At 39.8% G+C, this 12,445-nt stretch overlaps 1 protein-coding gene across 1 annotated transcript in view; it reads right to left on the bottom strand.

Annotated features, from left to right (window-relative positions):
• The window catches only part of LOC122560426 (transmembrane protein 94-like), a 149,146-nt gene extending 137,223 nt beyond the window's left edge, over positions 1-11,923 (bottom strand). Inside the window, exons 1-7 of the mRNA XM_043711059.1 lie at positions 11,821-11,923; positions 10,179-10,269; positions 9,627-9,763; positions 9,333-9,529; positions 7,821-7,972; positions 6,854-6,956; positions 2,714-2,800 (exon numbers count right to left, since the gene is read on the bottom strand). Coding sequence (XP_043566994.1) covers positions 2,714-2,800; positions 6,854-6,956; positions 7,821-7,972; positions 9,333-9,529; positions 9,627-9,763; positions 10,179-10,269; positions 11,821-11,923 — 870 coding nt within the window. The remainder of the gene's footprint in view (positions 1-2,713; positions 2,801-6,853; positions 6,957-7,820; positions 7,973-9,332; positions 9,530-9,626; positions 9,764-10,178; positions 10,270-11,820) is intronic.
• Between the last annotated feature and the right edge of the window lie 522 nt (positions 11,924-12,445).

Genomic DNA, 12,445 nt, shown 5'->3' with positions numbered 1-12,445 from the left:
AAAAGGTTGCAGGCTGGAGGAATTTATATGGAAAGTTAATTCCTTCCAGGAATTTTAAATTAAAACTGAAGATTTTACAGTTAAAATTAAGGTAAAAGTCAGCATCATCCCACTCTCATTAGAGAGAGAGAGAGACAACTGGTGGTGAGCTTAACCTAAGGATCACTACATATCAGGTGTGGGGCAAAGCTGAAAAGACACATGCTACATGGCAAACCTCAGCCTGTCCAGGAATTGAACCCACACTGTGCCAAACTTCAGTATTGTAGGCCAAATGTCCAAGCAACAGAGCTTGTACGACTAGCCAAGAGGAAAAGGGAAGCTTACATAAGGTCTAGGCAGCTAAGAACAGAACGGGCCCTGGAGGAATGTCGGAAGAGTAGAACAAGTCTTAAACAAGGAATCAAGCGGGCGAAAAGGGGTCATGAAATAGCTTTAACAAGCAGAATTAAAGAAAATCCCAAAACATTTTATTCTTATATAAAAAGCAAGTGGGTAACTAGAGAAAGGATTGGTCCACTAAAAGATCAAGAAGGAAGGCTGTGTGCCGAACCTGAGAGAATGGGTGAGATTCTGAATGTTTACTTTGCATCAGTGTTCATTGAGGAGAGGAACATGATGAATCTTGAGATTAGAGATAGAAGTTTGATTAGTCTGGTTCACATTGGCATATGTAGGGAAGATGGGTTGAGTATGCTAGAGGTTATTAAGATGGACAAATCCCCAGGACCGGATGAGATCTATCCCAGGTTGCTGAGGGAGGCGAGAGAGGAAATAGTTAGGGCCTTGACAGATATCCTTGTGGCATCCTTAAATACAGGTGAGGTGCCGGAGAACTGGAGGGTAGCTTATGTTGTCCCCCTGTACAAGAAGGGTAGTAGGGATATTCTGGGTGAGCCTGACATCAGTGGTTGGGAAGTTGCTGGAGAGGGTACTAAGAGATAGGATCTATTTATATCTAGAAAGAATGAGCTTATCAGTGATAGACAACATGGTTTTATGCGGGGGAGATCATGCTTTACCAACTTAATAGAGTTCTTTGAGGAAGTGACCAAGTTGTTAGATGAAGGAAAGGCCGTTGATGTCATATACATGGAATTTAGTAAGGCATTTGATAAGGTTCCCCATTGTAGACTAATGGAGAAAGTGAAGTCACATGGTGTGCAGGATGTTCTAGCTAGGTGGATAAAGAACTGGTTGAGCAACAGGAGACAGAGAGTAGTAGTTGAAGGGAGTTTCTCGAAATGGAGAAAGGTGACCAGTGGTGTTCCACAGGGGTCAGTATTGGGGCCACTGTTGTTTGTAATACACATAAATGATCTAGAAGAGGGCACTGTTGGTATGATCAGCAAGTTTGCAGATGACACAAAGATTGGTAGAATAGCAGAAAGCATAAGGGACTGTCAGAGAATACAGGAGGACATAGATAGACTGGAGAGTTGGGCGGAAAAGTGGCAGATGGCTTTCAATCCAGATAAATCTGAGGTGATGCATTTAGGCAAGTCTAATTCTAGAATGAATTATACAATGAATGGAAGAGTCTTGGGAAAAGTTGGTGGGCAGAGAGTTCTGGGAGTGCAGGTCCATTGTACCCTGAAGGTTGCTGCACAGGGGGATAGAGTGGTCAAGAAGGTATTTGGTTTGCTTGCCTTCATTGGATGGGGTATTGAGTATAAGAGCTGGCACGTCATGTTAAAATTGTACAAGACATTGATTTGGCCGCATTTAGAATATTGTGTACAGTTCTGGTCGCCACATTACCAAAAAGATGTGGATGCTTTGGAGAGGGCGCAGAGAAGGTTTATGAGGATGTTGCCTGGTATGGAAGGTGCTAGCTATGAAGAGAGGTTGAATAGATTAGGTTTATTTTCACTAGAAAAAAGGAGATTGAGGGGGGACCTGATTGAGGTTTACAAAATCATGAAGGGTATGGACAGGGTAGATAGAGACAAGCTTTTTCCCAGGGTGAAGGATTCAATAACCAGAGATCATGCTTTCAAGGTGAGAGGTGGAAAGTTTAAGGGGGATACATGCGGCAAGTACTTCACACAGAGGATGGTGGGCGTTTGGAACGCGTCGCTAGCAGAGGTGATAGAGGCAGGCACATTAGATTCATTTAAGCTGCGTCTGGACAGATGTATGAGTAGATGGGGAGCAGAGGGAGACAAATGCGTAGGAATTGACCGACAGGTTTAGACAGTACATTTGGATCGGCTCAGGCTTGAAGGGCCAAAGGACCTGTTCCTGGGCTGTACATTTTCTCGGTTCTTTGTTCTAAACAACCCCACATGCTATCTTATTAGCCACTGTCTGTAGGAAAGTACAGGGTGCGAAGGTGCCAGTGTTGGGCTGGGGTGGACATAGTAAGAAGTCACATGACACCAGGTTTTAGTCCAACAGGTTTATTTGAAATCACAAGCTTTGGAGTGTTGTTCCTTAGTGAGGGGAAGTGGAGGGGAACACCTATATACTCTGTGCCTGTGGTAACAGAAGGGTAACAGGAGAATGAGGCTTGGTGCGAGTTGGGATATTGGCAACAAATTGTGGTTGTACTTAAATTTAGGAAAGTTTGAAGAGTCAAGTCTAAAGGTAACAAAGGCATGGATGAGCTTTTCAGCACTAGATAAACTGGAGAGGAGCAAAGTCAGGTGATGTTACCCAGAATTCAGGCAATTAAAAAAAATGTAAATGAGATACATGGTACTTATGTTACCTGGAGTTGTAGAAGGGTAACTTGCCATGAACCTATCCCTGGAGTACCAATTACAAACCGTAGACCATTGATAATCAGTAACACCACCTGGCAAGAAAAATATAGAGCAAATAAGCACCACTCAGAACTCCAAACGCTAAACTGTGCCTGGGCGTTTTTCAATTAAATTGGTGAGTAAGCCTGGTTACCATAGGACGCAAACTTGAGATAATTGGCAAAAGAACCAACAGGAACATGAGAACATTTTTCTTTCCTATAGTAAATTGGTCCTGCACTACCTGAAAGGGTGGTGGAAGCAGATTCGCTTATGACTTTCAAAAAGAATATAGCTGCAGGACTCTTGGTAAAGAGCTGTTGATTGTGACTTAATGGACAGGCCCGCCAAAATACTGACAAAGGCATGATTGCATTATTGGCCTAACTTTACATTTATGCTTGCCACTAGCTCAAAAAATACTTGCTGCATTTGAACATGTGAATTAAGAACAGAGGTTGGCCATTCAGTCCCTTGAGCCTGCTCTGCCATTCAATAAGACTCTGGCTAAACAGTTTGGGTTTCGAATTCCACGTTCTCATTGACCTCTGATAACCTTTGGTTCTCTAGCCTAACAAGAATCTATGCCCACCTTAAAGATATTCAATGATCCCACAGTGTTGCAGGTGGTATATTGCCATGGATAGAGATTTAGCTCATAAGCAGGAAACAGCTAATGGGGATTAGGGATTCTTTTTCAGGTTGGTGACCTACAACCAGTGTTGGGTCCTTAACTGTTGGAGGAAGGAAGTGAATATACTATCACCAAATTTGCAGACAACACAAAAATAAATGGAAGTAAATAAATAAAAATAGAAGTTGTAAGAGGAGTACAGTTTTAAAAAGAGCTCTTGTTAGGTTAATTAAATGGCCAAAAGGTTGGGAAATGACGTATAATGTGGGAAGTTGTTCACTTTGAAAGGGAGTACAAAAGAACAGAACATTATTTAAATGGAGAAAAACTGCAGGAAACTGCAGTACAAAGAGACTTGGAAGTATTTGTGCACAAAAGACATGCAGCAAGTAATCAGGAAGGCTAATGGAATGTTGGCCCTTATTTCAAAAGGGTTGGAGTATAAGAGTACAAAGTCATAGTGCAACTGTACAGGGTGGTGGTGAGACCGCATCTGGAGCATTGTGAGCAGTTTGGGTCCCCTTATTTAAGGAAAGATATTACATTGGTGGCAGTTCATTAGGATGATCCCTGGTACGGAAGGATTAGTCTTATGACAAAAGTCTAAATGAGTTAGGACTCTAATCATCAGAGTTTAGAAGAAAGAGAAAATTAAAGAATGAATGCACTGAAACAGGATTCTTAAGGGGCCTGTTGGGTAAGTGCTGAGTGGATGTGCCCTCTCAGGGGAGGATCTAGACCATATCAATTGCAAGTATGTTAATTGTTATATATACACAGTCATTACTGTAATGTAAGAAATATGGCAGCTAATTTGCTTACAGCAAGCTTTAAGAAACAGCAAAATTATGATTGCCAGATAATGTTTCTATTTTATAACAAAAACAGAAATTTGCTGGAAAGGCTCAGCAGGTTTGGCAGCGTCAGAGTTAATATGTCAGGTTCAATGACTCTTCCTCAAAATCTCAGATTTATTTTATAATGTTGTGTGATAAATATTGACGTTGAGATATTTGAGAAAATGTCTGTGAATTTCTGTGAAATTGTATTGTGGAATCCACTTCACTTGAAAAGAAAGCTCATGGCCTTGATGTAAAATGTCATCTGAAAGACAGTAACTCTGATACAGATTATATTTCCTTAAACTGGAACTCTCAGGTCTGGCACCCTCTGTAGACTAGTGCTAGCAATGGCTCCAGTTTTCCCTATAGTGACATCGAGTGGTTCTGCAGTGATCTTTGTCCATGTTATGTTTGTTACACTTTATCCAGTTTGCACATTCAAAATCCTGTTTTACGGCATTTAGCATGCCTGCCTTCATTGCACAGACCATTGAGTAAAAGAGTGGAGACATCATGTTACTGTTGTACATGTTGTTGGTGAGATCACTTTTCAGCACTATATATAATTCTGGTTGCCCTGCCACAGGATGGATTTTATTAAATTGGAGAGGGTGCAGAAAAAATTTACAAATGTGTTGCTAGGAATGAAGGTTTGGGTTATAAGGAGAGTCTGGATAGGCTGGGACCTTTTTTTTACTGGAGGTTGAGGGGTGACGATTTATGAAATCAAGAAGGGCATGGATAAGACGAATAGCAAAGGTTTTCTTTCCCTAGAGTAGGGAGATTCAGAAATGCTGACCAGATACCCTAAACTGATGCAAATATAATTCAACATTTAAAAAACACTTGGACAGGTCGATGAATAGGAAAGGTTTAGAGGGATATGGTTCAAATGCAGGCAAGCGGGATTAGTTTAAAAACCAGAAGGACTGTGGATGCTGTAAATCAGAAACAAAAACAGAAATTGCTGGAATTAGTTTAGTTTGGGAACTTTGGTCAACATGAATGAGTTGGACGAAGGACCTGTTTCTATGACTTAAGATCAAAACTTCGGATCACTTATGGACATATTAAACTTTTAATTCCAATGTGTTTTTAAAGAGAGGACTGCTACAGCCAAGCAATAACTCTGGATATAAATAAAGTGATTGACTAGAGGGAAGGTGTGTGTGTGTGTGTGTGTGTGTGTATTGGGGGGGCGGGAGAGAACTTGGATTGTTGCATCTGTAGGTGTCAACGAAGCCTCAAAGGGAGAAATGTACTATGCACCTGCCAACATCTTAGATTAAATGTGATGTTTAAATAAAGGACAGCAGCCCATGTGAAAGACCTGTTTATATTTTCCTCTTTCAAGAATACAGACATAAAAGTGAATTTCAACTCTATTGTGTTAGTGGCCTATGTCCTATTTTGTGGATAGTTGTATTATAAAGATTAGAGAATAGCATTTCAACATTCCAAAACTGCAGTTAAAGAAAGGGAATCTCACTTTTGAGTGCTAACAATCAGCCGCTGTTGAAAGGAATGAGGGCAAAAGAATTTCAATAAATCTATAAAGCCAAGAATCTCAAAAATGATTTTTTAACAATCAACATTAATGCTACCAGTAATATCTACAGCAAAGGCCTCAACCTTCTACTAACCTCTCATTATGAATGGCTCAGTCTTACCTGTATTTGTTAAAAATAACTTTTGTTTGTTAGGGCTCACTTCTCATTCCTAATCCATTTCTACATGTTGCATTTTTATCTCTTCTTGTGTTTCGTAACTAATAGATGTTTGGAACTCTCCTCCAGTCAATGCGAGATCAGTTGTTAGTTTTAAATCTGAGATAGATATATGTGTATTCAGCAAAAATATTAACGGATATGGAGCTAGGTCACACATCAGCCATGATCGCATTGAATGGCAGAACAGGATCAAAGGGCTGAATGCTTCTTTGTTCCTATATCCTACATTGAATAAACTCAATTTTTTTGTTAATCCAAGAAGGCCTTGTTAAATTGGCTTTTTTTAAAAATTCATTTGGTTTGGAAGAATGGTATCAACAGGTGAGGGAATAATCTTGTGGCCAACCAAGGGAATGGGTGAATAAAGAAGGGGGAGCCAATTGATTCACCTCAGCTGGAAGTTTTCCAGTTTGGGTATCATATCTGGAATCTTAACAACTTAAGGAACCTTGTCTGTGGTCTGGTTATAGCAATGTCCAGTTTTTAAATTAGGCATGTGGTTAATAGGAAATCATGGTGAGTTCTTCACTCAGTTGTGGAATAAAGTATTTCTGCATTGAGCATATTCAATATTTCTGATAGTTTAACAGGTGTCATCAGGACTTCAGTCATTGACTATGAGGCTAAAGTGAACAATTTGCAATTGATTTACTACAGTTTGGACTCTAATATGTGACCTGATCTGCGAGGGCCCAGTCCCAGTGTTGCCAGTTTAGGGAGGTACAACTTTTAGTTGCATGTGTCCTCAGTGCTGCACTGTAGTGTCAGCCTGGAATATGTTCTCAGATGTTGGGGGGATAGGACCACGGGAAATGTTGCATTGCTGGAAATTCAATCTTAAAATCCTGAAATGGAGTTCATTACAATCAAAACTATGATCTCCCTATAGATCAGTCATACCAAAACCATTGGAGCAATGTACTTCTGGAGAAGCCTTTGAGCAGTGAAGCGTTCGTTATTCAGTACAGTCACAGGTCTTTGTTGTCCCAATTCAAGGCACCGCCTATGAAACAAAGAAAAGTAATGTTTTAAATTGTAGACAGACCAGGCATTCATATGATCACATTTTAATAAAATTTTATTGTTGTACTTTATAGAATGTTTTGTGAAAGAAAAATAAACATTGCAAAATAAATGTTAAAAATAAAGGAATGTATGCTGACACCAGCAATCTGATTATAAATTCTGATTGTATATGTTCACCTCTGATATACAGTCAGATTCATAGAGATGTCCAGCATGGAAATAGCTACTTTGTTTAACATTTTCTTCACTTCATCTCATACACTTTTTCATTTTATTTCATTTTTAAGGGTTTGTTTGTTTTATATAATTTTGTATTGCAATTTATTTCAGAACTTTCACCACGACCAGGCATGCTCCTGGGTGCTGGTAAATGCAGCCTGAAAAACACATTAATTAGCACAAAGCAGATACTTGGACATTGATGCTACAAAGTGGGCAAAGTACAGTCAGAAGGATTCAGATATTCAAGGACCTTACAGAGAGAACAAAGATCAGAGGAGGTGTTGAGAGATAATCATTGTGCACTGTGCGCAATTCCACTGTCTGAATTTTCTTTGGAATAAATCACCCCACGAACCTAACCTTAATTACAGGTATCAACCAATAACTTTTTTCTGATATTCTCCTTTATTTAAACAATATTACACTCCATGTGAAACAAACTGAATGCAAAGGTTGACCTTGGTAACAAACCATAATGGCATTGCAAGAGGTGGAGCAGGTTTTAAGGATTAAAAGAGTAAGAGATCTGAGATTGGAAGAAGGGCTGGCCTCATCATTCAACCATTATAGCCATTGTTTTTTTGAGTGGATAAAGAACAGAATGTGCCTTTGTACTTACTGGATATTCTCAACCATAGGTGTTTTAGTTACTTTGAAAGGATGAGGTTTCAGAAGGCTGTGGGTGTGTGATCTTTTGTTCTGAACTGGCGATGGTGGAGAGGAGAACTGGCAAAAGATATCATCCCTATCTAAGATCACATGTTCTTCATCCTAAATGGAAGTAGAGAATCATGATTTATTGTTCTTTAAAAGTAGAATACACATCAGCAAGCAGATAGCTCTGATTTTGCTAAAGTTCTGCAAATGCTCTGAATGGATGGGAGTGCATAGTGCTTAATTATTTTGCTCACTGATGGCTAATGAAAAATTCATTCAGATGTCAAATACTGAAACTTTCTGCCCTCTCCTTGATCCAAGGAGTGCACAATCAATCTCAGGTGGTTTAAGAAGAGAGTTTGGGAAAAGAAAGGAAATAACAAACAGATTTTGAAGATTTGTGCCTGCATACCATGTGCCAGCTAGCTCTTGGTAAACAGAGATATGGAAAACTGAATGTAATCATTCAGGTGTCTTCCTTCCCCTTGCACAATGTTACACAACTGTGTGTACTTTTAGCAGTCATTTCCTTTGTATCAGCTCAGTTGATTGAATTGAATTAGTTTTATTGTCATATGTACTCAAATAAGTACAGTGAAAGGTTTATACATCACTATTTACAGCAACATCTTACTTACAAAGGTACCTCAGTACAGCTTCCTCAGTTGTAAGATTTTAGAAAACAGAGAAATAAGAAGTGCAGTGTTGTAGAAGTAGAAGTTCAGAACAACGGCCTTCCAACACAGACCACACTGACACCTAGTTTCCAGCCCACACTGAGTCTTGGCTCCACACTGCACTGGGCTTCACCTCAAGTTTCGTGAGACTGGGAGATCACCCAGGAATCCTCTCGGGACACCACGCTGAGGCCATGCCATGGTGAAATAGCCCCATGTACCGCTGGAAGACTGTCATGCCTGGGAGCCACCACACAATGCCGGGGTGCCATCACACCATGTTGGGAGGCCAGCATGTCATGCTGAGGTGGGGGCGGGGACACCACGCCACACCAACGGGGGCCACCACACCACGCTGGGACACCACACTGGGGGTGGGGATATCACACCATGCCAAGGGGGGAGGAGCCACCACACCATGCCGAGGTCATTACGCCACGCTGGGGTAGGGGATGGGTCTGCCATGGTTTGCAATGCAAAGTGATACCACAGCATGGGTGCATTTCCTGCAGCAGCTGAGATTACTGTATAGGACTCTCTTTCTCATCCTCTACCCTCACCCGAGGTGTGGTGATCCTCACATGAAACCACCGCCAATCCTCCCTCTCTCTCTCTCTCTCTCTCTCTCTCTCTCTCTCTCTAATGAGAGAACAACCCAATGGCCTTGTTTCGACTCTGGCACCTTTACCTTTACATTTAGGGTTGGGTCCCTTACTTGTCAAATCATGATTTTTTTAAATGTCAAAACTGTACAAAGTCTAAATAAGCAAACAATTCAATATTGTAGGAATACTTACCTCAATTCCTCTAAGAGATGTTGGTGCTTTTTGGCCTGGTCTCAGGGCTATAATATCTCCCTCTACAAGCAAATTAGTAGGCAGATTTACCAATTGCCCATCTCTGTAGGTCCATTGGAGACATATGGAATCCAAAGAAGGATTGTACAGTTCGTAACAAAAATCATTCATTCCAAATTCTGGAGTCCTAATTAAAACTTCAAGTGAACTTGTATTAGTACAATAAAACAAACAGTATTAAAATATCTATTTGTCAATTGTTTGGAACGCCATCATAACATGAACGCTTTTTACCATTTATTCTTTGCAGAATAGCCTGGACCCTCTGTGGGATCTCTTGAGATTTTAGCCACTGCTGCAGTCCAATTGCACTCAGATTTACCACAAGGAAGATAAACAGTGCAGATTCATTAATGAGTCTGATATCCTGACTGAGAAGAAAGGAGGAAGAGTTAGACTTCATAAAGTGTTCCATTGTTAGCAGATCTAAGCGATGAATTGTAGACACTAAGTTGATTAAAAACTTACAACTCGTGAAGACTTGATAACATCACCAAACAGACTGAGACAAACGTATATCACGGTCTTAAAACTTCTTTTATGTTGTTGCAAGGTAAAAGGTAATTAACTGTTGGAAACAAAAAGGCCTGGCAAAATTGTGCCTTAAAATTCTTTTGTCTTCCCAACCATGCTTCAGTGAGGAGATGAAGGAAAGTTGGGCTGAGGGGAATGCAGAAAATCAATAGAATCCCTGATATTTTGTAAATTAAGAAGCATCAGTCAGCAAAAGCACTGCTATTGGCATTCAGAATGAGAAAATAAATTATAAAAACAAATACACCACACCATAATAAGCCTTTTATCTCTATAGCACCTTTCATAACTTCAAGATATTCCAAGCAGTTAGCAGCCAGCGAAATAATTTTGAAGCAGTATGCTAGAGAAAAAACATTGCTACCAAATTTGCACAAACAAAAATGTGACAATTATTGGATAATCTATTTTCAGCTTTTGTTGAAGGAATAAATATTGATTAAGTCATGTAGGGAGAACTCCACTGCTCCACAAGATGTTTTCCATTCAATTGAAAGAGTATGCTTTAACAGCGTATTCAAAAGACAGCTCCTGAGGCCGGGAGGGCAGCAGTGTCTTCAGCAATTCACTAGGGAGAGACAGCCTGGATACTGGACTGAACTTTCTGAAACAGGACATGAACCCACTGTCTTCTGGTTCAGAGAGAAATGGACAATGCACTGAGCCCTAGCTGTATCAACATTACCCAACCAAATATCTGACTGCTGGCTCAAGATAGGATCAGGTTCAGCTGGCGTGGATAAAAGCTTAGTGTCTTTTCTCATGTGAAAAATAATCACTTAATGTCAGCTGCAGGTGAAACTAAACACTGATCTAATTTTTGCAACAAAAGATTTCTGATTTTATTTCCAGGAGATTCTGCATATTGCTTACTCCTAAAGGCTTTTTTGCATGCCACTTCAAAATCTCATGCTGTATCAGAAAGTGCTGACAAGATAACACTTTCAACACCACAATCTCTTAATGCTGGGGTCTTCTATATATGAGCTGCAGACAATATGCTGAAAACGCCCACAAACGTTAAAGACTCAGCTTTGAAAAGCTGATGCAAATGTTCCAATAACCTACATGAGTCTTTGGAAAGTGATTCACTAGTTACTTGTTCAGGAACTGGCTATTATGATTAAACTGAATCATACAGGAATCAGAATTACATTATTCTTTGTTAATTGAAAGATGTGATGTGCTACATTTGCTCAAATGGATAACTTTATTGTTGTGTGGGGAATTGCTCAGTTTTCCTTACCTCTTAGGTGACTGAATATGATGGCAACCAGCTAGGGCAATGGTTGTCAAGAGCAACAGCAATGCTCCTGGCCAATGGAAGCTTGACCAGCGATTTGAGTGGTGTAAAAAGCTACTTCTCCAGATTGTCTAATGGAGTACACAAAAATAAAAGTGAAGTAAGCAAAAAAAAGCACAATGTCATTCGTAAGCAGGGCCTGTTCTAAATTTACCCTCTTGTTCCAAATTCCTGATTGTCAGAGGACATAGTTTCACTATTTCTGTCCCATTGAATATCTTTAAACATTTACGTTTAAAAAAATCAAGAGATCACTCCTCAAAGTTCTAAACTCAAAGAAATTCAAAGCAAGTTTTTACACTCTGGCATCAAAATGTTTCCATTGAAGGCATGGAAGGGTTTTACTGATACTGCTCTGTTTCCTCCTCAAACCTAACATTAATCTTCTTGTGTTACATGTCTAACTTTGAACACAATACTGAGCAAGACTCTGTGCAACAAACCATTGCCACTCATCTTTATATTCCAATCCCTATGAGCTAAAGAACAACCTTCCATTAATCTTTCAGATTACTGTTCTTTGTGTGCAGTCACTTTTGAGCTACATGCATGTAGTCCATGTGGTCTTTTCCCCAGCTTTGAGCCTCTTACTGTTCAGCACATATTCCAATTCCTCTTCCCCAAATCCAAAGTGTTTTATCTCACACCTTTCCACATAAAACTCTGTGCACTTTCTGTCTGAAGTGGCCAACATGTTTCCGAAGTACAATGACTTGAGTACAATACAAATGGGACTCTGTTGGTTTACTGGTATTTTTGAAGTTTGTATACAATTACCGATATTGTGACCTTTAAGATTTGGAATTAAATTCACTCCAGCAGCGACATGGGCTTAGTGTTCTATGCCTTCCATGTCACGGGCTTGCTTTAGATAAATGTTACTCTCTGACAGTCTAAGAATATGATATGGTTTTCAGTATTCATTGCCACTCTGCCAGTGTTTCTCTTTGTTGAAATGTTGTTATCTTTTCCATCTTCTTCCCATTGATGGAGATTTATTTCCCCTCAACAACTTTACTTGAAACTTATTTGAGTGATTTCTCTTCATCAGTATACAAACAAATTCAATAATTTTCTATCTCATAAGGTCTTTTATATTATTGTTTTCCTCTCTGCTGAGACCATTCATGTTTTACACCAGACCATTGTGAGCTCTTTACAATGAACTGCCATTCTAGCTACTTTGCTATTTTTCATACAGATTGATTAACAAGCC

The sequence above is a fragment of the Chiloscyllium plagiosum genome, chromosome 21 (assembly GCF_004010195.1).
Source record: "Chiloscyllium plagiosum isolate BGI_BamShark_2017 chromosome 21, ASM401019v2, whole genome shotgun sequence".
Taxonomy (NCBI): Eukaryota; Metazoa; Chordata; class Chondrichthyes; order Orectolobiformes; family Hemiscylliidae; genus Chiloscyllium; species Chiloscyllium plagiosum.
This window is presented reverse-complemented; position numbering and strand designations above follow the sequence as displayed.